General features: G+C 44.3%; 2 protein-coding genes and 1 long non-coding RNA gene across 3 annotated transcripts; 2 read left to right on the plus strand and 1 right to left on the minus strand.

Moving 5' to 3' along the window:
• Positions 1-3,030: 3,030 nt before the first annotated feature.
• Positions 3,031-5,110, plus strand: KHDC3L (KH domain containing 3 like, subcortical maternal complex member). The gene is made up of 3 exons (XM_086705944.1): positions 3,031-3,199; positions 3,391-3,594; positions 3,830-5,110. Exons 1-3 carry the CDS (start codon positions 3,031-3,033, stop codon positions 4,894-4,896), a joined length of 1,440 nt encoding a protein of 479 aa, XP_086562070.1. The 3' UTR covers positions 4,897-5,110.
• Positions 5,111-8,448: 3,338 nt separating this feature from the next.
• On the minus strand, positions 8,449-12,061 carry OOEP (oocyte expressed protein). Its single transcript, XM_025925856.2, has 3 exons — positions 11,786-12,061; positions 11,396-11,575; positions 8,449-10,795 (listed from the first exon to the last, which is right to left on the minus strand). The coding sequence occupies exons 1-3, from the start codon at positions 11,973-11,975 to the stop codon at positions 10,716-10,718; spliced, it is 450 nt and encodes a 149-aa protein (XP_025781641.1). The 5' UTR covers positions 11,976-12,061; the 3' UTR covers positions 8,449-10,715.
• An 86-nt stretch (positions 12,062-12,147) lies between these two features.
• Positions 12,148-20,499, plus strand: LOC147581030 (uncharacterized). Its single transcript, XR_015250826.1, has 3 exons — positions 12,148-12,252; positions 17,532-17,638; positions 20,115-20,499. It is a non-coding gene; the product is annotated as an uncharacterized LOC147581030 (long non-coding RNA).
• Positions 20,500-21,936: the final 1,437 nt, after the last annotated feature.

A 21,936-nucleotide genomic window follows, 5' to 3' on the forward strand; every position in this document is an offset into this window, starting at 1 on the left:
CTGGAGCCTGTTTCCGATTCTGTGTCTCCCTCTCTCTCTGCCCCTCCCCCGTTCATGCTCTGTCTCTCTCTGTCCCAAAAATAAAATAAAAAACGTTAAAAAAAAAAAAAAAGAAAAAGAAGCATTTGAACAAAAAAGCAATTAATAACATCAAGAAAAATAAAACTTTACCCAAGAAATCATATTGCAGTTTATGAATATTATTTACAAGGTCATAATAGTATAAACTTGAACACTGCTCTAACAAAATCATATTACTGAAGTGGGGCAGGGGGTACCAGGTCTGATAAATATAGGTAAGCTGGGAGAGGAGGGTGAAAGACGGTGTATTTTTTCTTTTTTGGAACCTTGGGGGTGATTTATGTGCATATAAAAGAGTGTTTAGAGATTTCTTTGAAAATTAATATTTCCTAAAACTGTAAAAACCAGGGGCGCCTGGGTAACTCGGTTGGTTGGGCGGCTGACTCTTTGTTTCTGCTCAGGTCATAGCCTCACAATTTGTTAGATCTACCCTGAGTGGGCTCTGTGCTGACAGTGCAGGAGACTGCTTGGGATTCTCTCTCTCCCCTGCTCACACGTGCACTCTCTCTTTCAAAATGAATAAACATTAAAAGAAATATATTTTCGGGGCACCTGGATGGCTCAGTTGGTTAGACGTCCGACTTCAGCTCAGGTCATGATCTCGCGGTCCATGAGTTCGTGCCCCGCGTCGGGCTCTGTGCTGACAGCTCAGAGCCTGGAGCCTGTTTCAGATTCTGTGTCTCCCTCTCTCTCTGACCCTCCCCCATTCATGCTCTGTCTCTCTCTGTCTCAAAAATAAATAAAAACATTTAAAAAAAATTTAAAAAAAAGAAATATATTTTCAAATTGTAAAAATCAAAACTTTAGTCCTTCCTTAAGCTTTCAAGTTTTTCTTTCAAAACTCACTATCCTATTCATAAGTCTAGAAAGTTTTAAAAGTTATGTTTAATGGGCTATGAATGACATAAGGTCTCCTTGACAAATTTGATTAACTAAACAATCTCAGAAACAAAACAAAACAAAAACAAAAACAAAAACAAAACCCATTCTCATACATGGCAAAGAGCTTTGCAAAGTACTTTAATAGCCTCAAATAACAAGAACTTCTCAATTACTAAATAATTCTTGTAAATAAAATAAATAAAACGTATGAATAGATTGAAACTGAAGTTCTTCTCAGTGATCCAACACTGAATATAAACTAAGATTTCATCTTAAAGTCATATATCTAAATCCAAGACTTAACTATATATTTTATTTTTTACTTTTTTATTTATATATTTTAAATTGGAGTTACAAAACTGTTTTTCTAATATAATAAATTATCTAAAATATTACAGCAATATAAAATACCATGTATAGGATTCCTTTCTTTTTAAACCACTTTGAAGAATAAAGCACAATAAACTGCTTATATTAAAATGTGTACAATTAACCAGTTTTGACATATAAACCATATCCAGTGAAGCCATCACTGTAATCAAGATAATGCACATTTCCATCATCCCCGAGAGTTTCCAAATGCCTCCTTCCAATCCTTTCCTCCCTGCATTCCCCTCCCTGGGCAAGTACTCCATGCTTTCAATCCATGCTTTCTATCCATGAGAATACTCCATGCTTTCTATAGATTAGTCCACGTATTCTAGGATTTCATATAAATGACAGATCACTTTTAAATATTAATACTCTAATTTTAATTCTCTTAAATATTTCCATTCCTAATTCTAAAACTTCAATGAAGTAAAAGATCTCTACCCGTACATAATGACAATAACATGCGTAGAACTCTAAGTATCCTCTTACACCTACTAAGAAACAATATATTATCGTATATCATTTGCTGTAAGAAAGAGATTTCAGACTAGAGATTTTCATGGAAATACTTCTCAGATTGGATTCTTTTTGGCAGTACTGATGGGACATTAAAATTCAATTTATAGTTGCTATGTTAGTGAGTCCGTAACCTCCAGAGGGGATAGTTATGGAGCCCAGATCCTTGGGTGTCAGTTATAGACTCAATTGTTCTGTCTACCCAATCGTTCTGCCAATCCATTCTGTGATTCTTTGAATAGATTTTGCCCTTCTTTGGCTCTTAATTCACATTCTGCTTAGGTCTCAAGACTTTTGATCCTGTCAGACACCTACAAATTTCTCATGCACTTCTTTGGCCTACAGAACTCCCACAGAGGATACAAGTTTGAACCTGAGTTCAGAGGATCTCTCACCTCTGGGCCTGGGCATGACACCCCAACTACTAAAGTTATATAACTTTATCTTCCTGAGTAGCAGTTCATGGGTAATGCTTTAAACTGGACAAAACAAAACAAACAAACAAAACCAAGACATAGAAATAACATGTTACTTAGAGAATTTGCTCTGGATGTGCTCAGCTGTCTCTGACAAGTCAAGGAAGAAGCTGGAAATGTGACGGTCTCTGAGGAGGGAACTCAGTATTCAGGGTTCAAGATAAAGTGGGACTTACTTTAGCCCTTGAACACCTTTTTTAATCCTTGAATTTTTACTTCTTTAATGCATTTCATTAGGTTTTCCATGAAAAAGTCATTCCAACCCCTCAGGAATGCTGGTCCCATTTGAACCGTCTGAAAAGCACCTGTGGCTGCGCAAATATCAGTTCGCTTCTCTGAAAGGTATTGTCCAGATGTTGGATCTTCCCATGCCTCTACCGGGCCGTCCTCATCTCCCCGGGCCGTCCTCATCTCCCCGAGACCTGCTTCCCAGAAGAAGCTCCACCTCTGGCTCCCAGGGCCTGGGGAATTGGGCGGGTCCAGACCAGTGGCCCCTCCTACAGCGCCCAGGTGCTCTACCCAGTGCACTCCTGCAATCTCGGGAAGAAGCCCAGGCTGCGGAGTTTGGGAGGCGGATGGGGAGGGGCTTACCAAAAGCCCTTGAAATAAGGCCCTGGCCAAGCCACAACTGCCGCAACTGATACTAACCTTGGCCTTCTTGGTTTGCAGCTTCACGGCCGCTAGCAGCAAGGCCTACTGCAGCATGGCCACTCCTAAGCGGTTTCCGACGCTCGTACAGCTGGAACAGAGAGAAGGGACGCTATTCGAGGTGCTCGGTAACCTCACCAAGCGACCCTATTGGTTCCACTCCGAGTATCTGAAGAGTCCGAAGGCTGTTCACCTCGAGGCGTGGCTGGTGGAGGCGATTTTCGGTGAGTGGGTCTGAGAGCGGTGGCCAATGCGGTCTTTCCACCCCCGACACTCCTATCCACCCCGCCCCCCAGGCTGGCCGCGTTCCAGGGCCAGCCTCTCCAGTGGTCCTAGCCCCAAACCAGCGCTACCTTCTCCCGCCGCCTTCCCCTCCCAAATCCCGCCCCTCACAGCCTCTTTGCTTCCTGCACAGGTCGGGGAGGAGAGCACATACCACACGTCGAGTGTGTGTCACAGACCCTGCTTCACGTTAATCATTGGGACCCCGAGGGCGAGGCTGAGATCTTGATATTTGGTCGGCCCTATTACCAGAAAGATGTATCCAAGATGATCATGAATTTGGCTGACTATCATCGCCAACTCCGGGCACAAAGTATGAAACCGGGAATAGTGAGGGGTACCCTAGGTAGGCCATGGGTTCCTTGGTAGAGATCTTGATGCTTCCCGGAGATCACCGGGCAGCGGTCTCATCCTCTCAGTCCAGGAGAGGGTTTCCTTCTTGCAAGGAATATAGAAGGTCAAATTAATCCTGCACTCTCAGGTTCCAGACCCTAATCCCCCAGCCCATTTGGATAAATCTTCTTGTGGAGAAAGTAGGGGACACAGGTAAGGTCTCCACACTGTTCTTCCAGGCTCAGAGAAGGCCCCTGCCCAGGATGTAGGGACGCAGCGGTCCCCCGACGCTGTCCCGGAGGCGGGGACCCAGAGCTCTCCAAAGTCTGTCCGGGAGGCGGCGACCCAGCGGTCCGACGACGCAGCTCCGCAGGTGGCGAGCCAGAGCTCTCCGAAGTCTGTTCAGGAGGCGGCGACCCAGAGATCCCCCGACGCTGCCCGAGAGGTGGCGACCCAGAGCTCTCCGAAGGCTGTCCGGGAGGCGGCGACCCAGCAGGACCCCAATGCTGCCCAGGAGGTGGCAACCCAGAGCTCTCCGAAGGCTGTCCGCGAGGCGGCGACCCAGCAGGACCCCAGCGCTGTCCGGGAGGCGGCGACCCAGCAGGACCCCGGCGCTGTCCGCGAGGCGGCGACCCAGCGTTCCCCCGGCGCTGTCCGGGAGGCGGCGACCCAGCAGGACCCCGGCGCTGTCCGCGAGGCGGCGACCCAGCAGGACCCCAGCGCTGTCCGGGAGGCGGCGACCCAGCGTTCCCCCGGCGCTGTCCGGGAGGCGGCGACCCAGCGTTCCCCCGGCGCTGTCCGCGAGGCGGCGACCCAGCGTTCCCCCGGCGCTGTCCGCGAGGCGGCGACCCAGCAGGACCCCGGCGCTGTCCGGGAGGCGGCGACCCAGCGTTCCCCCGGCGCTGTCCGCGAGGCGGCGACCCAGCAGGACCCCGGCGCTGTCCGCGAGGTGGCGACCCAGCGTTCCCCCGGCGCTGTCCGGGAGGCGGCGACCCAGCGTTCCCCCGGCGCTGTCCGGGAGGCGGCGACCCAGCAGGACCCCGGCGCTGTCCGCGAGGCGGCGACCCAGCAGGACCCCAGCGCTGTCCGGGAGGCGGCGACCCAGCGTTCCCCCGGCGCTGTCCGGGAGGCGGCGACCCAGCGTTCCCCCGGCGCTGTCCGGGAGGCGGCGACCCAGCAGGACCCCGGCGCTGTCCGCGAGGCGGCGACCCAGCAGGACCCCAGCGCTGTCCGGGAGGCGGCGACCCAGCAGGACCCCGGCGCGGTCGGCGAGGCGGCAACCCAGCGCTCCCTGGATGCTACCTAGGGCCCGGTTACCAGGTTATGAAGGAACTTCGGGCCCGGAAGCAGAAGCCTGGCAAGGTTGAAGTGGAAGATCTTACTGGAGCTCTGTTCACCTAAGTCCTGATTCTTGCTGCAGAAGCTGGGGAAAGAATGGTGTGGGTAGTTCTTGGTCCCTGCCCCCATGTTAAATGTTTACAAACACTGATCTAAAGAATCCTAATAAAGAATTGAATTTCCCTAGTGTCTGTTAATTATCAGATAAAAGGGGAAGGAGAGGCCATTCTTCCAGCAGCCAGTATGTGCCCTAGGCTGCTCTCTACCCAGAGGCAGGTGAGACGTCTTGTGTTCTTTAATCGCAAACATCTGGTTTTACCTGTGAAGAGGCTTCTCCCGCCCATCGAGTCCGTCTTCCTTGGAAAAGTTAAAGCCTGTGGTGTTTCTACTCTAGGTGATTGGGATGAAAAAACTTGGTTCCAATACTGTCCTCCTGGCTGGGCATATCGTGGCGCTGGAAGCCGCGAGTGACTTCTAGCCCGGCCACCTGATGGCGAGGAAGGAGAAAACTGGGAGAAAGAGCCAGGACTGCCCTGGTCCTCGAGTTTGGGTCAGGTCACCCGAACTTCGGTGAGTTTTATCGCAAGTGAGACACTAGCAGTCCTGGAGACTCCTCCCTTACTAATCGCAGCAGCGAAAGTGCACTGGCGGGGGATGATGGCTAGCCTTCTTTGTCACTTTTTAAAAACTTTTTTTAGTGTTTATTATTTCTTAAAGAGAGGCAGCATGAGCGGGGTGGGGCAGAGAGAGAGAATCTGAAACAGGATCCAGGCTCTGAGCTTCCAGCACAGGGCCCGCAGGGCTGGAACCCACAAACCCAGAGATCGTGACCTGAGCTGAAGTCGGAGGCTTAACCAACTGAGCCACCCAGGCGCTTTTTTTTTTTTTTTTTTTTGATTGAAATATACCTGACCTGTAACATTGTGTAAATGTAAGGTGTACAGGTTAATTTCAGATATTTACATATTGTAATATGATTGCCTTTGTAGTGATAATCAGCACCTCTATCAGTTTCGCTTTCTGCTCTACTCCTAGCAGCTGGGAGCCAGTGTCTAGCTAGCAGAAGGAAGCAAACTGTGAACAGCTGGGTGCTTGGATAAATAAAACATACATTCATCTTGATTGTGAAAATTTTCATTTAAAAATTTCAAGGAAACCTAACTTTAAAAACCAAGGGAGTGGTATATCTATCATACACTCTTTGGCCACCACTAATGGATGACCACTCCAATTTTAAATTAGCACTTATTTTAATAAGGGAAATAAAATGCAAAGCTGAATTTTAATGGATTATTAACTGTTTTTAGAAGAAGCAAAGCCTGGGTGGAGTGAACTTCAAACATTTAAGACTCAAAAACAATCCAGGCTCAAAATTTCAATTGAGGCCACCTCAGAGTAGAATGAAGACTTGATATATCTTTTTAATCCAGAAGGGGAATATCAGAGTAAATAAAGGACAAATGTTCAATTAAAAAAACAAACAAACAAACTATTAGGGGCTCCTGGGTGGTTCTGTCAGTCAAGCATCAGACTTCTGACTTTGGCTCAGGTCATGATCTCAGGATTTGTGAATTCGAGCCCCATGTTGGGCTCTGTGTTGGCAGCTCGGAGCCTGGAACCTGCTTCAGATTCTGTCTCTCTCTCTACCCTTACCCTGCTCACATTCTGTCTCTCTCAAAAATAAACATTAAAAAAAATTTTTTTTAAAAGCCCTATTAGACTCTTAAAGTAGGGCATGAAGCAGTGCCACCTGAGTTTTCACCCAGCTGAAGGTCTCCAGAGCTCTCTATCTGCCCTTTTCAACCTATTCTCTTACGGAAAATCACTTTCAACAGTTTCACTTGTACTTATGTCCACGTGTGTCACTTCTCTATTTTTTTCAATACCTATCCCATGGTTCTAACTATGTAGCTTTATAGAATGTTTTAATATTTAACAGGACAAGCCTCTCACTGTTCTATTGGCACTCTTGGTCATTTGTTTTCCAGATAAAGGAACTTATTTAAAAACAGAAAATTGGTTGAGAGAAAAGGTGTATACAGATGCCTTCTAAAAATATTGGGTTCTATTAGGGTACACTGGAGTGCTCATTTCATTCTTTAAACTACAAATACATTATATATGCATTACAGAGTATGTTTTACCAACTAAAAGAAGATGGTGAGTTAGATGGGAAACTCTGGGAACTGAGACCCATGGCAGTCAATGAAAAGATTGTGAAGGAACAAAGGCAAAACTGCAAAAGTCTGGAAACGATGACATGTTTGTATATTTTTTCAGGTAAAAGTATTGACAGCTAGTAAAAAGGTCAGTCTGGACAATTTTTGAATAGGCTGATTAGAGGCATCAAAGAAAAAAGTTCATGGTTCATAGAATCTGTAGAACTAACTTCTGAGGTTAGCTGTAGACCACACATGTAGCCTATCTCAAGGTCTTCCCACAGCTTCATTTTAGTTAAGCCAGGTTGGTACTACTTAGCACATCAGAATCTCTCAGTTTCACACTTTTGATCAAAATAAGGCCTTTTTATTTATTTTTGAGAGAGCATGAGTGGGGGAGAGGCAAAGAGAGAGGGAGACACAGGATCCGAAGCAGGCTCTGCACCGACAGCAGTGAGCCCGATGTGGGGCTCGGATTCACAAACCATGAGATCATGACCTGAGCTGAAGTCTGCTGCTCAACCGACTGAGCCATCCAGATGTCCCAAAACAAGGTTGTTTTTGTTTTTTTTTAACATCACTAAGACTGGGACAAACAAGGGGTGCCTGGGTAGCTCAGTCAGTTAAGCATCCAACTTTTGATTTCAGCTCAGGTCATGATCTCACAGTTCGTTGGGATGGAGCCCTGTGTCAGGCTCTCATGCTGACAGTGTGGACCCTGTTTGGGATTAAGTCTCTGCCCCTTTCCCTCACACACTCTCTCAAAATAAATAAATAAACTTTAAAAAGTCAATATGGGGCACCTAGGTGGTTCAGTCAGTTAAGTGTCTAACTCTTGGTTTCAGCTCAGATCATGCTCTCACGGTTCATGAGTTCGAGCCCCACGTTGGGCTCCATGCTGACCGTGCAGAGCCTGCTTGGGATCCTCTCTTTCCCTCTCTAGCTCTCTCTCAAAAAATAAACTTAAGAAAAAAGAAAACGAAAAACCATGTTGTCCCTGATTCTTTACAATTAAGAGGTTTATTCTAATTGCTCTTAAAAAGAAATAAAAACTATGAGATGAGTCTAAATTCAGGTGTGGAGGAAAAATGAAAGCACGTGGGACAGTATAAAGAGTTTGGATCCTGGAATCAATGTTTTGGTTCAAATCTCACCCATCCATCCCAATGTCCTAGCTCTGTGACCTTAGCAAGTTAATCATGTTCCAAGCATCATATTTAGGTGCTTGGCATAAGGCCTGGTAGGTGATACAAGCTCTAATACTTAGCTAATATTACCCCCAAGTTCTGAAAAGAATGACAATCTTTTTATTATTTAATTTTTAATTATTTTTAATTATTAAGTTATGAAGGTAGTAAAAATACCGTATCAGCATACAGTGAAAGGGAACACAGAGAAAAACCATACTAAATGTGTATTAGTTTGCTAGGGCTGCCATAACAAGACAACACACCGGGTGGCTTAAATATTTTCTCAAAGATGTGGAGGCTGAAAGTCCAAAATCAATGTGTCAGCAGGATTGGTTTCTTCTGAGGCTTCTCTCCTCAGCTGGCAGATGGCTGCCATTTTGCTGTCTTCTCACATGGTCTTTTCTCCATGCACCCACCTATCTCTGTGCATATTTCCCCTTCCCATAAAGGCCCCAGTCATATTGGTTAAGGTCCCACCCATAGGATCTCATTTCGTTTTTTCTAATGTTTATTTATTTTTTAGAGAGAGAGTGTGCACGCAAGTGGGGGAGAGGCAGACAGAAAGGGAGATAAAGAATCCAAAGCAGGTTCCAGGCTCTGAGCTGTCAGAGCAGACCCCAATAAAGGGTTCAAACTCACAAATCATGAGATCATGACCTGAGTTTTGAAGTCAGACACTTAACCAACTGAGCCACCCAGGCGCCCCCCTCATTTCACTTTAATTAGCTCCTTAAAGGCCCTGTCTCCAAATACAGTCACAGTCTGAAGTACTGGGGGTTAAGGGCTTCAACATGTTAATGTATGTAAAGGATGAAAAATGCACAGGATCATTTAATAATTCTGGATAATTTTTAGACAATTAGAATGTTTTAAGCATAATCCTCTTCCTCCAAATAACATTATAAAAAGTGTTTAATGGTTTTGTAGATATCCCAGTAGAAATAACCTGTTGGAATTTTTTTTCATCAAATTTCTGCAGAAGGATAAACGCAGGAGTACCTAGGCTTAATTAAAAGGGGTTGGGATGAGGATGAGGGGAAATCAGACAGAAAATAATTAGTTTAACTACAGAAAATGGAATTTTTTCGTATACAAAAAATTTGAGAAGCAAAGGAGTGGAAAATATTGGTTATAATGGGCCATTATTTGTTACAAAAGCTCATACAGATAATAAAAATTCCTATCTTCAGAGTTGAAAGAAGGAATATAGGAATAAGAAATGTAAAAGCATTTTACAAAAATGTGAATTAGAAAAACGTTCGATATCACCTGTAATCAAAGCAGCACATTTAAAGTTTTTTAATGTTTACTTATTTTTGAGATAGAGAGCATGCATGAGGACACACATGAGTTGGGAAGGGACAGAGACCGAGGGAGACAGGATCCCAAGCAGGCTCTGCCCTGACTGCAGAAAGCTGGATGCAGGGCTGGAACTCACAAACTGTGAGATCATGACCTGAGCAGAAGTCAGATGCCTAACTGATTGAGCCACCAGGAAACCCCCTCCCCAAAGCAGCACATTTTAAAAGACTTGTGTATGTGTGTGTTTACAACCCTTGCAAACAGCTAGAATCCATTACTGATAAGGGGTAAAGAAATTGCAGGAGTTGAATCAATTCCACTCTGAAGCCACAGAGCTCTCCATAACCTTTCCCCTAAGAAGCCTGCTTCCTGAAAGTGGAGGCAGTGTTAGGTGGGGGCTATTTTGCACAAATTAGTCCTAGCATGGTAATGGGTAATGGAAAAACAACCCAGCTCATGCAGAACACCTGTGTAGGCCTCGGAGCGAAAGGAGACAGCTGGCTTGGTGGCAGGATGCCTTCCAATAGTCAAGATGCCAAGGACCCTGGCTGTACTCTGGTGAATCACAATGCCAACAGAATAAATAAGCAGTCACCTCAGGTTTCATGTTGGAACACCCAACCATGTGCAGGGAGGAAGGCTCCACTCCAAAAAGAAAATGCACTGTAGGTGGTACCCAGGGGCCAAACCACCAAATTCAAAGTGAGAGCCCTAGAGGAGAAGCATTGGTATTACCTGTGAGCTTATTAGAAATGCAAATTCGTGGGCCTGTGCTTAGGGGCCTGACTGTGGCCATAAAATCATAAAAGGGCTAGGAGATTCCAAATGATAGAAGCAAAGGAAAAAATAAGACCACTACCATCAGCCTTTTACCCACCTCTCACATCAAGACATGAATGAACAATCTTTTATGTATTTGCTTAATTTTAAGTCAGCAAAGTTCTTTATAGCATTGGACAAAAAGGAAATTCAGTTCTTTACTAGAATGGCACTACAAACTCACTTTTGCATCATAATAATCAGAGCACTACCCATCAAGACACAGGAAAAAAAGAATGCAGAGATTTACGCATACTTGCTTCTCTTGAACTTTAGCAGCAGAAGCAGGACTGTTCTCACAATCCTCCTGAAAATAGTTACACAATACGATGTTCAGGAGTCTGGGGACCTGACGCATGGGTCTTCAAGAACTCCTCAAGTTGATTCATCTTCTCAGCTGGATAAGGAAAAATGCTCACTGTTCCAAAGTACTCAGCATTGAGGGGGGGGGGGGGGAGGGGAAGTGCTAGCAGCATCACTTCTCAGATGGAGACTCTGAACCTGAGAGCTGGACACAGTGGTAAAACCAAGCTGAGGATGCGTGCGCAGTGACGGGCTTGAATGTGTCAGATTTGCTTTCCCAAGGTCCTATTTGCACTCCTCTCACAAAGGGATGCCCAGAGGGGCGCCTGGGTGGCGCAGTCGGTTAAGCGTCCGACTTCAGCCAGGTCACGATCTCACGGTCCGTGAGTTCGAGCCCCGCGTCGGGCTCTGGGCTGATGGCTCAGAGCCTGGAGCCTGTTTCCGATTCTGTGTCTCCCTCTCTCTCTGCCCCTCGCCCGTTCATGCTCTGTCTCTCTCTGTCCCAAAAATAAATAAACGTTGAATAAATAAAAAAAATAAAAAGGGATGCCCAGAAAACTGGATGCATGCAGAACACTGGAGTTAAGAAACTGCAAAAGGTTTTGCTATGGTAATAAAGGCTGGAAGAAAGGCAGGTACCGCCAGGTGGTTAACCAGTGGCTCCCTCCACTTGCAGGTTTTTAGAGACGCTCACCTCGGGCACGATGTTTCCGGTGCCAGTTTGCCAGGCTCAGGAGCACGCTCTTCACCCGATTCTGTACACGGGGCCGTCCGAAGATGGTGATTTCAACTAAGTCCCCAGAGTTAACTATGTCCACCGTCAGCAGGACTTGGCTCATCCACTCTATTTCTGGAATGATGGCTCTGTCTGGGCCTAAACAGGAAAAGAGAGACTGAGGGGAAACATGGTCGAACGACGGTCAGTGGGTTTTGAAGCTAGATTTGAAGGCCAGGAGAGGAAAGCGCAGGAAGGTGGGCATCTTGGTGTCAAATGTGGCCTGCAAATCAGGCAGAGACTGTCCAGAGTTGCTCTGGATCGTCGGACTGGAGGGGTTACAGCACCAGCACACCTAGGGTGGCTCACCAAAGATCGAGTCAGCCAGCCATGCCTCCAGGTAAAACACCAGTGGGTCTCTCAGTTCCTGCACAGGAAACCACCATGGCCGGATGCGAATCCGAGGTGGTGGAAGTGGTAACTTCAGCAGCCTGCCCAGGGACTGGGCAGGCGTGCATTGGTCCCCCTGGGCCTCAGCAGCACCTGCATCGTCTGCCATGCTAGTCCCGCAGCCCAGGAAGAGCAAGGTCCGAGCAAGGTCCAAGCAGCCCCCGCAGAACTCCAAGGAGGCGCGAATCCTGTGCTCCCTTTTAAGTTTCCCGGCCAACCCCGCCTCTTCCTGCGACCCCGCGCGCGGTTCCGGGTGAGAGCACCCAACTGACCCCCGCACCGGCGCCCCTGCTCGGTGGCGCTGAGAAGGCGGCCCCCGGATTTCATGCTACTAGCATTTGAGTTCCAGCCCGCTCTCAGAAGCTGTCCTTGGTCATCACCGCTGCGTAAGGTCTCACTTAGCCTTTAAGGCCCCTGGTCCGGCACATAGCTGATTAACAGTGCGGTTTGAATTGGCAGCCTCATTGCCCCAAATCACTTTCCGTGTCTAGGTTAAGGTTTCTATGTTACCTTCCAGGAGTAAGTAGGTAGATCAGGCCAAGGGCCGGCTCATTGAATCTACACTTACTTTCTTCTGCTCCCTGTTGTCTCCTGACTCTACGGTTGGTTACTGCTTCAAAATGATTCAAGCAAGTGTGTCCTGTTTTAAAATATAAATGTTAGAGGGGTGCCTGGGTAGCTCAGGTTAAGCCTCTGATTCTCGGTTTCCGCTCAGGTCATGATCTCACCGTTTTTTGAGTTCGAGCCCCGTATTGGGCTCTGCGCTGACAGTGTGGAACCAGCTTGGGATTCTCTTTCTCTGTCTCTCCCTCTCTCTCCCTCTCGCTCTCCCTCTCTCTGCCCCTCCCCTGCTCCTGCTGTCTCTCAAAATAAATAAACTTAAAAAATAATAAAAATTTAAAAAAATAAAATATAAACGTTAGAGGTAGTCCTTCCAGAAAATGTAGCAACTATGAATCCCGTTTAATTCTAACATCCTAAAACAACTAGTGTTGATGCACATTTCTTCCCAATATTCTTAATTATAGGTAAAAATTTAAATTATGAGAGATTTCACACATTCAAAAAGTTGTATAACAAATACCTATGTAACCCCCACCACCTCCCCCATTTAACAAGATGTTAACACCTTCCCACTTTTGCCTCACCTCTCTTCTTTAAAATAGATGTCACTTAGGGGCACCTGGGTGGCTCAGGTCATGATCTCCAAGTTCGTGGGTTCCAGCCTCATGTGGGGTTCTCTGCTGTCAGCACAGAGCCCATTTGGGACCATCTGTCCCCTTCTCTCTTTGCCCTTCCCCCACTGGTCCTCTCTTTCTCTCTCTCTCTCTAAAAATAAATAAACTTAAAAAAAAAAATTAAAGGGATACCTTGGTGGCTCAGTCGGATCTCATGGTTTTGGAGCCCTCACGGAGTTGGAGCCCTCAAGCTCCATGCTGACAACTCAGAGCCTGGAACCTGCTTGGGATTCTGTGTTTCCTTCTCTCTCTGCCTCTGTTCCACTCATGCTCTGTCTCTCTCTCTCAAAAATAAATAAACATTTACGAAAAAATTTAAACATTAAAAAATGTTATAAAATAGGTATCACTTAAAGCATCTTTCCCTTCCCACAGGAAATCATTGTTCTGAAGCTGATATCTCATGCATGTTCTTATACTTTTTCTAATGCATTTCTAGAAATCTTGTTTGGTAGTTGTTCTAGAATAGATAGCATATTGTGCAAACTGTTTTGTTCTTAACAATTAGCTATGATGCGTTTGTTTTTAAAAAATCTTTTTAATGGAAAATTTTGATAATTTACAAAAGGGTGATAGTTTTAATGTCCTGAATTCCCTCATCCACATCATCTGGGCTACAACACTTATCAGATAATCTCTATGAGAGGAGATACTGACTCTAACTTTAGTGGATATTTTTATTTCTTCAATTTAATTTTAAAAATCAATATAGTACTTGCACATTGTAAAAGAAAACCTCTCAAGGATATAAAATAATATATGAAAGTTCTCCCTTTCAAAAAAAATTTTTTAATGTTTATTTATTTTTGAGAGACAGAGTGTGAGTGGGGGAGGGGCAGAGAGCGAGGGAAACACAGAATCCAAAGCAGGCTCCAGGATCTGAGCTGTCAGCACAGAGCTGGACACAGGGCTTGAACCCACAGACCATGAGATCATGACCTGAGCTGAAGTTGGACACTTAACCGACTGAGCCACCCAGGCACCCCTAAAGTTCTCCCTTTCTTTTTTTTTTTTTTAATGTTTTTACATTTATTTATTTTTTAGAAACAGAGTGAGACAAAGCATAAGCAGGGGAGGGGTAGAGAGAGAGGGAGACACAGAATCTGAAGCAGGCTCCAGGCTCTGAGCAAGAGGTCAGCACAGAGCCTGATGCAGGGCTCGAACCCACTAACTGTGAGATCATGACCTGAGCCGAAAGTCGGACGCTCAACCGGCTGAGCCACCCAGGTGCCCCTAAAGTTCTCCCTTTCAAGTATTCTCCCTCAATCTCTTACTAATCGATTATTTTTTCAGTTGTGTGTATTGTGAATGTCTTCTAGTTTAAGTTGTTTTTTCATGTTGGGGCACCTGGGTGGCTCAGTTGGTTAAGCGTCCGACTTCAGCTCAGGTCATGATCTCACGGTCTGTGTGTTCCAGCCCCACGTTGGGCTCTGTGCTAACAGCTCAGAGCCTGGATCCTGCTTTGGATTCTGTGTCTCCCTCTCTCATTCTGTCTCTGTCTCTGTCTCTCTCTCAAAAATAAATAAACATTAAAAAAATTTTTTTAATTGTTTTTTCATGTTAAGGTGTCTTTTGATGAGTAAAAATTTTAATTCTAATATAGTCAGACTTGTAAGTCTTTATAGTAAGTGCATTCCATGTCTTGCTTAAGAAATCCTTCCCTGCACTAAGGTCTAAAGATACTCAATATACTTTCTACTAAGAATGCTAAAGTTTCTATCTTAACATGTAAATCTTTGAATGATCTGGGGTTAATTTTTTAAACTTGGGCATAAGGCATGTAATTTCATCTTTTCATAAATTGATCATTTTTTTCTTCAGCAATTGTCTTAATGATACATTCAGCTTGAGGCCACTTCAAATGATCTCCTTGAAAAATTTCAGATTCCTATATACAGTGTGAGTTAGCCACAAGGCTGGTTTGTGATAATTATTAGGTCAAGACATACTTGAGGAAAGGCAAGGTCTAGACATGTTCCTTTGCCAATCACATCTAGATAGCAAAGTTTACTTCAGATTTAGTTTTATTTTGGAAGTATAGTCATTTGGGATCTTAGCTTTATGCAGAAACTCCATATTAAGTTTCCTACATTTAGCAAGTCTTGAGTTTTATTTGCTGACCTTATGCCAGCGTCAAACAGAGTTTTTTTGGGATTTAGCAGAATCTGCCAATATGAATCATTATATTACCTCCAAGGCTTCTTGATTTAACTTTGGTGCAAGGGGTCATGATTTGAATACTGCTCCAACATTTTCTAGCTCTGTGGCTGAATGCAAGTTAAGCTGTCTCCACCCCATAAAGTAAAAAAAAAACAAAAAACAAAAAAACCCACCAAGAAGACTTCAGCAGATCGCATGCTTTCATTTTCCTAGCTTAGCCCTGGAGGAACCAGTCTGGAGAGCTTTGGGTTCAGACAATAAGTATATGAGTGAATTGATTTTGTAAATTCTCATTGAGAAGCTTTGTTCTTCATAACCTCACTTCTTGCAATTTTCAGGTCTTAAGAAATATCTACACAGTGAAAAATGGTACAAAGCCTAATGATGACATAACACTGATTTTTTTGCATCAAATAATAATATCACAATGTATGTCACAGGAAAAATGGTTAAAATGAAGAAAATAAACTAGTAAGGAGATGATACTCAACAAATCAGTCAGACTAGGAGCAATTATGCAGAAAGGAATATAAAAAGGCCTAATAGTTGTGAATATATGACATTTTTCTTTTTTTTTTAGGACATTTTTCTAATGTTTAAGAGCATTTACAAACAGTAATTATACACTAGTTCTCTTGGATGGATGGTTGGATGGATGGATAAATACAGAGACATTATACCACACTACTAAATAATACTCAAAGTAAGAAATGAAAATCATCACTGATGGGCTATTTAGAATATAAGGATAATTTACAAAGTACATTTTAAAACATTATGGGAAATGTACATTTTTAAATCCCCTCTAATTTTTAATCCCCTCTTGTTTATCCTGTCTTCTCCTCCACAATATAGTTAACTATCATTCATTTTTGGATTATCCTCCCATTGAAACAAATGTATATACAAGTATCTGGGAATTTTTGCTTTTACTGTTTTGTAATATTACATATATTTTATTGTACTCCTTTCCCACCAACTTTTTATTTTGAAAAAATGTAAACCTATGGGTATTAACAGATGTATGATATCTACCATTACAATATTAGACTAGGTTCCCCTTCCTTTTGTGTGTCATTTTCTTGTTCCGTCTCTGTCTGTGTCTTGGAACTTCTCTTTGTCCTTCAGTGTCCTGATGAAGTGCCTGTGTAATTTTCTTTTACCCATTACGTTGATCAGTCAGTCAGTGTGCCTTCTCCATCTGAAAACATAGGCTCTTACAGTTCTGGGAACTTTTTTGAACTATTTCTTTGGCAATTTGCTCCTCAACATTTTCTCTATTATTTTCTGAAATTTCTGTTAATTGATTGCCACATTCTATGGTCGATCTAGATTCTTCCTGTATTTTTCTTATATTTTCTTTCCTATTTGATAAGCCTCTTTTATTCTTTGGATATTCTTTTTATGATGTTATTTCATGAATTTAATGTCTTATCTTTCAGAAGATATGAATGCCTTTTCAAGTTTTCTTCTGTTTACTACATTGTTTCTGTTTTCAGGTTTCTTTTTCCTCTTTTATGTTAGAGATTTTCTGGGAACATTGCTCATTATATATGGCTGTTCCCATTTTATTTTTTTTTTTACTGTTTATTTATTTTTGAGAGAGAGAGAGAGAGAGACAGTGTGAGTGGACGAGGGGCAGAGAGGGAGACACAGAATCTGAAGCAGGCTCCAGGTTCTGAGCTGTCAGCACAGCCCCGAACTCACCAACCTTGAGATCATGACCTGAGCTGAAGTCAAAGTCAGATACTTAACTGACTGAGCCACCCAGGCACACCGGTAAGTTTGTTTAAAAAGATAAGTCCAGGGGCACCTGGGTGGCTCAGTCGGTTAAGCGTCTGACTTCAGCTCAGGTCATGATCTCGCAGTTTGTGAGTTCGAGTCCCGCGTTGGGCTCTGTGCTGACAGCTCGGAGCCTGGAGCTGCTTTGGATTCTGTGTGTGTGTCTCTCTCTGCCCCTCCCTGTTCATGCTCTGCCTCTCTCTCTCAAAAATAAATAATAAAACATTAAAAAAATATTTAAAAAGGTAAGTCCATTTGTTCCTCCCCTCCCCTCCCTTCCACAAAGCCTCCCAACCTTGACTCCTGAGCTTCTAAATTTCTAGGTGAATTGTTAGAGTCAGCACATCCTGAGTATGGACTAAGAACCGAGTTCTGCAAGTGGGAAGTGCCTGGGGGAATTGAGTTGTATGCCAATCACGTGCCTGTTTTAAATTTCATGCCACAAGTTTCTTATTCTAATGTGACTGCTCTTCCCTCCTCTGTAGGGCAACTCAGACCTAAGGAGGCCAAGGAAGCCCTCAGAGAATGACTCTTGAAGGAACTGAATCATATTGCCCATGTACCATGAAGACAATTGGCCCCACCTTGTGAGGTAGGCTGGGCCCTGGAAATTGGAGAAAAACAAGTATACTCAGATCCTCACCTTGCTTTGGCTTTCTTGTTTCTTGAGCAAATAGATTTATTTCAGAGCTCACCACTAATCTGAAGAGTTAAAATTTAAAAAGACAGTTCTGTGCTGGTGGCCTTGTGGGAAAGTGTTTGGTTTCCCAAGAGGTTGAGAGTAAGAGTGAGAGAGATGGTAGAGTTGGCCTGTAGTCACCAGGACTCTGGTTTCATGGGCCTTCCTGATTTTAAACACAGGCTTGAAGTAGCTGGGGGTGGGGGTGTCACTCCTGGCCCCAGAATGAGTCTATGTTCACCTCCCCTCACAACATCCCATAGCTGTTGGTGGGCGCCTGAGGTGCCCTGAGGTGTGTCTGGGGTACAAGACCTTAGTGTGGAACCTTCATGTTGAGACCTCTTGGGGGCTCTGGACTAACATGGCTAATTCCCTCAGTAGGGAATTTCTCCAGAGGCCCTGTAGTTGGAACCACAATTTAGAACCATGGCTCTGAGGGCATCGGTGCATGTTTAACTCCATGAAGAAGAGTGCCAGTTTCTCCTGCAGGACACCCTCGTCACTGGTGCTGAAAGACTGACATAGGCTCTAGTCCACATCCTTGTGGCTTCCACCTCATGCTTATTGGTTCTACTTTGTCCCTGCTCTCTCTGCTTTATATCATCTTCCCTTTCCTTCCAACTGTCTGCCCAGAGGTCTTCAAGTTGCAGCAACTGCTGCAAAGCTAACAACCTTACAAAGACTAACCAGCTTCCACAATGATGTCAGGTCAAATCCTGACAATGAAGGGAAAAATCTGTCATTACTAGCAGATGATATGATTGTTGAGGGAAATAAATAAAACTATTAGTACTAATGAGAGAGCAAGTTTATCAGATACAAGAACAACATGCCAAAATCAATAGTGCACTAGTATACTAACAGACAATGATAAACAGAAAACAACAATTTAATACCTTTTTTTTTTTTAATGTTTATTTATTTTTGAGACAGAGAGCATGAACGGGGGAGGGTCAGAGAGAGAGGGAGACACAGAATTGGAAACAGGTTCCAGGCTCTGAGCGGTCAGCACAGAGCCTGACGCAGGGGTCGAACTCACGGACCGCGAGATCATGCCCTGAGCCGAAGTCGGACGCTTAACCGACTGAGCCACCCAGGCGCCCCCAGAAAACAACAATTTAAAGAAAATCTCAAATAATAAAAAACACAAAGTAATAGACCAAATAGAATAAAACTATAAAAGTTTTCTAGACCAAATAGAATAAAACTATAAAAGTTTACTGTAAGATATAAAAGAGGACCTAAATAAACAAAGGACTATACCATTCATTCATCAACCTAATGACTGTCCACAGCCAAATCCCAAATTCCAACAGATTAGTCACTTTGGAAGCTGACAAGGCACTAAGTCATTATGCTGGAAATTGATATATTGTGGGTAGAACCAAGTATTTACACCACATTTCTTGTAGAAACTCTTTTGGAATAATCAAGATAAGGAAAGCACCTTATTTAGAACTCAAGCCAGTGATAATAAAAAATAAAAGGTGGAATTAAAATATTACCATTTTGCAATCACTGATGGGATAATAGACCTAAGCAAATGATCATCAATGAACACAAAAACTATTAGATGAAAGGCAGGTGGAAAAAGTCATAATAGGTGAATCAGGATGACAACACTTGAACCCACTGGTTAGTTTTCAGTATTAGAAGTGTATACATGCCTCCTGATATTCAACAGGAAGTAAAGACCACTGGAGATAAAGTCTTCCTTCCAAAAATAAAATTGAACCTGAAACTATTCAAGCTTCTTGCTCTAACTACCAGTTTTTAGGAAGCATGGAGATGGGTGAAATGAAGATACAATCAGCAAATGAAGCATGGAAAAATAACCTGGTTTTCTAGGTCATACACATGTAAAACTTAAAAAGACTGAAAGACATTAATCAAATGTGATGGGAAGGTCTTTCCAACATCTGGATTCAAATAAGTAACTGTAAAACTTGAACAGGATCTGGGCAGGATATATTAATAAGCTGCTGTTAATTTTATTAAACATGATGATGGCATTAAAGTTATGGATTCTCCTCTACCCTCTATCACCAGTCCTGACTTCTCCATGATCTTCCCTCTAAAGCTTAGTGTTCTGGAGCACCTGGGTGTCTCAGTTGGTTAAGCGTCCTACTTGGGCCCAGCATGATCTCATGGTTCCTGAGTCTGAGCCCAGCATCTGGTTCTCTGTTGTCAGCACAGAGTCCTCTTCAGATCCTCAGTCCCTCTCCCTCCTCCTCCCCCACTTGCATGAGAGAGAGAGAGAGAGAGAGAGCTCTCAAAAATAAACATTAAAAAAATAAAGTTTGGTGTTCTGATGATCCCATCCTCTAGTTCTATTCTTGTCTTCACACTTGCTTCCTAAGAATTCTTATTGATTCCCAAATTTGACCAGGTTTCTAAACCCTGATCTCCACCCAGAACCTCTCTCCTGATGCTACCAGATCCACCAACTAACTATGAAGTCCTCAAGATATCAGAAATTCTACAGGTTCCAGTCTCAACTCGGTGTCTCATTCTTTCCATTTAACTTGCTTTCCAGAACAGATGACCAGCTTAATAACCCTGAAGCATCTTCTTCAACTCCCTTTTACCAATCCCACATACCTGGTTGAATACTGAGGGACCTAACAACTTCTGTGGGAGGGTGCTCTTCACTAACTTCTAATAAAAAGGATATACTTTTTAAAGATATAATTTGTCACCTACAAAAATGTAGTTTGCAGCCTCTATGACTTAGTAGTTAAATGTCTGGGACTCTATCCTACAATAACTCACAAATAAAGCAACATGAACAAAGTTTTTTCATTTCAGCATTGTTTGCTATAGTGCCAGAGTTTTGAACAAAAAAAAAAAAAAAAAAAGAAAATGATTAAAATTTGGGAACCAATTATCTAAATCACATAAACGTAATACAGTGCATTGCAAGCGTTAATACACACACACACATACTAGAAAGAATGAACAGAATATCTTTGATGTACTGTTGACTAAAAAGACCAAGTTATAGATTCGAACAGCATGACCTCAATTTTGTATCAAGTCCTCAATAGCCGTGGCTGGTGCTTCTGGTACCGGACAGGGAAAGCTGCTGAGGCTGCAGACACAGACAGCCATGCGACAGTGGGGCCAAAGCCTAGGGTGCGAGTGAAGAGACGAGTCGATCCCAGGATTGGTGTTGCAGGTGCTAAGTCCAGGAGACTAGGTGCCTCGCGTCCAGCCCTTGCCACCCACCGGGGCCCCGCGGGCAGTGGCAACCTGCGCACAGGACCAAGTCTCACAGCGGCCACTTCTGTGCCTTCAGAGACCGACCCACCCGGGTCTACTTAGGACTGAAAGTAAAGAACATAACCAGAAAAAAAAAAAAAAAGGAGACAGAGAAAGTCCCTCCCCACTCCGCGGATGCGACTCTGCCTTACCTTCTGACTACGAAGGAAGCGCGTAAAGAGCAGCGGATCGCGAGGTCCCTAGTTGCTAGAATTGGATGGCCCCGCCCCCACATGCCCTGCGGGCCAATGAGCGACCAGGGGCGGGGCTCAGCGACACCTCCGAAATTTGGCCGCTTACTGTTTTTCTGTTCTTGGCTGTGCACTCCCTAGGTGAGTTGAGCTTTGGTTTCTCTTTGTGGCCTGATTATATCTGACTTTAATTCACGACTGCAAGTGGACCTGGGAACCTTAGGAAGTTCGGCGGTGGTCTTCTCCACCTGGAAGCAAGTCTGGCTAAAATGTGTTTTGGTGAGTGAGCACAGAAGTGATGCCCACGTGAGGCCCTGTCCCTCCTCCTCCCCAGGCCCGCCAGCACCCGGGACACCTGTCCGAGTCCCGCTCCTCCTCCCCCCCCCCCCCCCCCCTCCACCCCAAGCTCCCCCAACTGCCCAGCAAGTTTCGGAAACTTTCCACCCTTGGACCCATATTCTCTTTTTTTTCTTTTTTTTCAAAAATTTTTAATGTTTCTTTATTTTTGACAGAGCGTGAGCGAGGGAGGAGCAGGCAGAGGGAGACACAGAATCCAAGCAGGCTCCAGGCTGGAAGCTGTCAGCACAGAGCCCGATGCAGGGCTGGAAACCACAAACCCGGAGATAATCACCTGAGCCAAAGCAACTGAGCCGCACCACCCACCCCCAACCCCCAATGTTCTTCCCTCACACAGGCCTTAACTTTGAGCAAGTCCCAGCAAGTCCGAGCAATCGAGAGAAGTGACTGCAACTGGGCTGA

Source organism: Puma concolor, chromosome B2 (genome assembly GCF_028749965.1).
Source record: "Puma concolor isolate L17-30 chromosome B2, mPumCon1.1.hap2, whole genome shotgun sequence".
NCBI classification, from domain to species: domain Eukaryota; kingdom Metazoa; phylum Chordata; class Mammalia; order Carnivora; family Felidae; genus Puma; species Puma concolor.

What these genes read in the sequence shown, in the direction of transcription:
- KHDC3L (XM_086705944.1), top strand. Translation starts at nt 3,031, where the DNA reads ATGGCCACTCCTAAGCGGTTTCCGACGCTCGTACAGCTGGAACAGAGA. An exon ending in GCTGGTGGAGGCGATTTTCG is followed by an intron (nt 3,200 to 3,390) that starts GTGAGTGGGTCT and finishes CTTCCTGCACAG; the next exon opens with GTCGGGGAGGAGAGCACATA. An exon ending in GAAACCGGGAATAGTGAGGG is followed by an intron (nt 3,595 to 3,829) that starts GTACCCTAGGTA and finishes CTGTTCTTCCAG; the next exon opens with GCTCAGAGAAGGCCCCTGCC.
- OOEP (XM_025925856.2), bottom strand. Translation starts at nt 11,975, where the DNA reads ATGGCAGACGATGCAGGTGCTGCTGAGGCCCAGGGGGACCAATGCACG. An exon ending in GCTGGCTGACTCGATCTTTG is followed by an intron (nt 11,576 to 11,785) that starts GTGAGCCACCCT and finishes TTTCCTGTTTAG; the next exon opens with GCCCAGACAGAGCCATCATT. An exon ending in CCGGAAACATCGTGCCCGAG is followed by an intron (nt 10,796 to 11,395) that starts GTGAGCGTCTCT and finishes TTCCTTATCCAG; the next exon opens with CTGAGAAGATGAATCAACTT.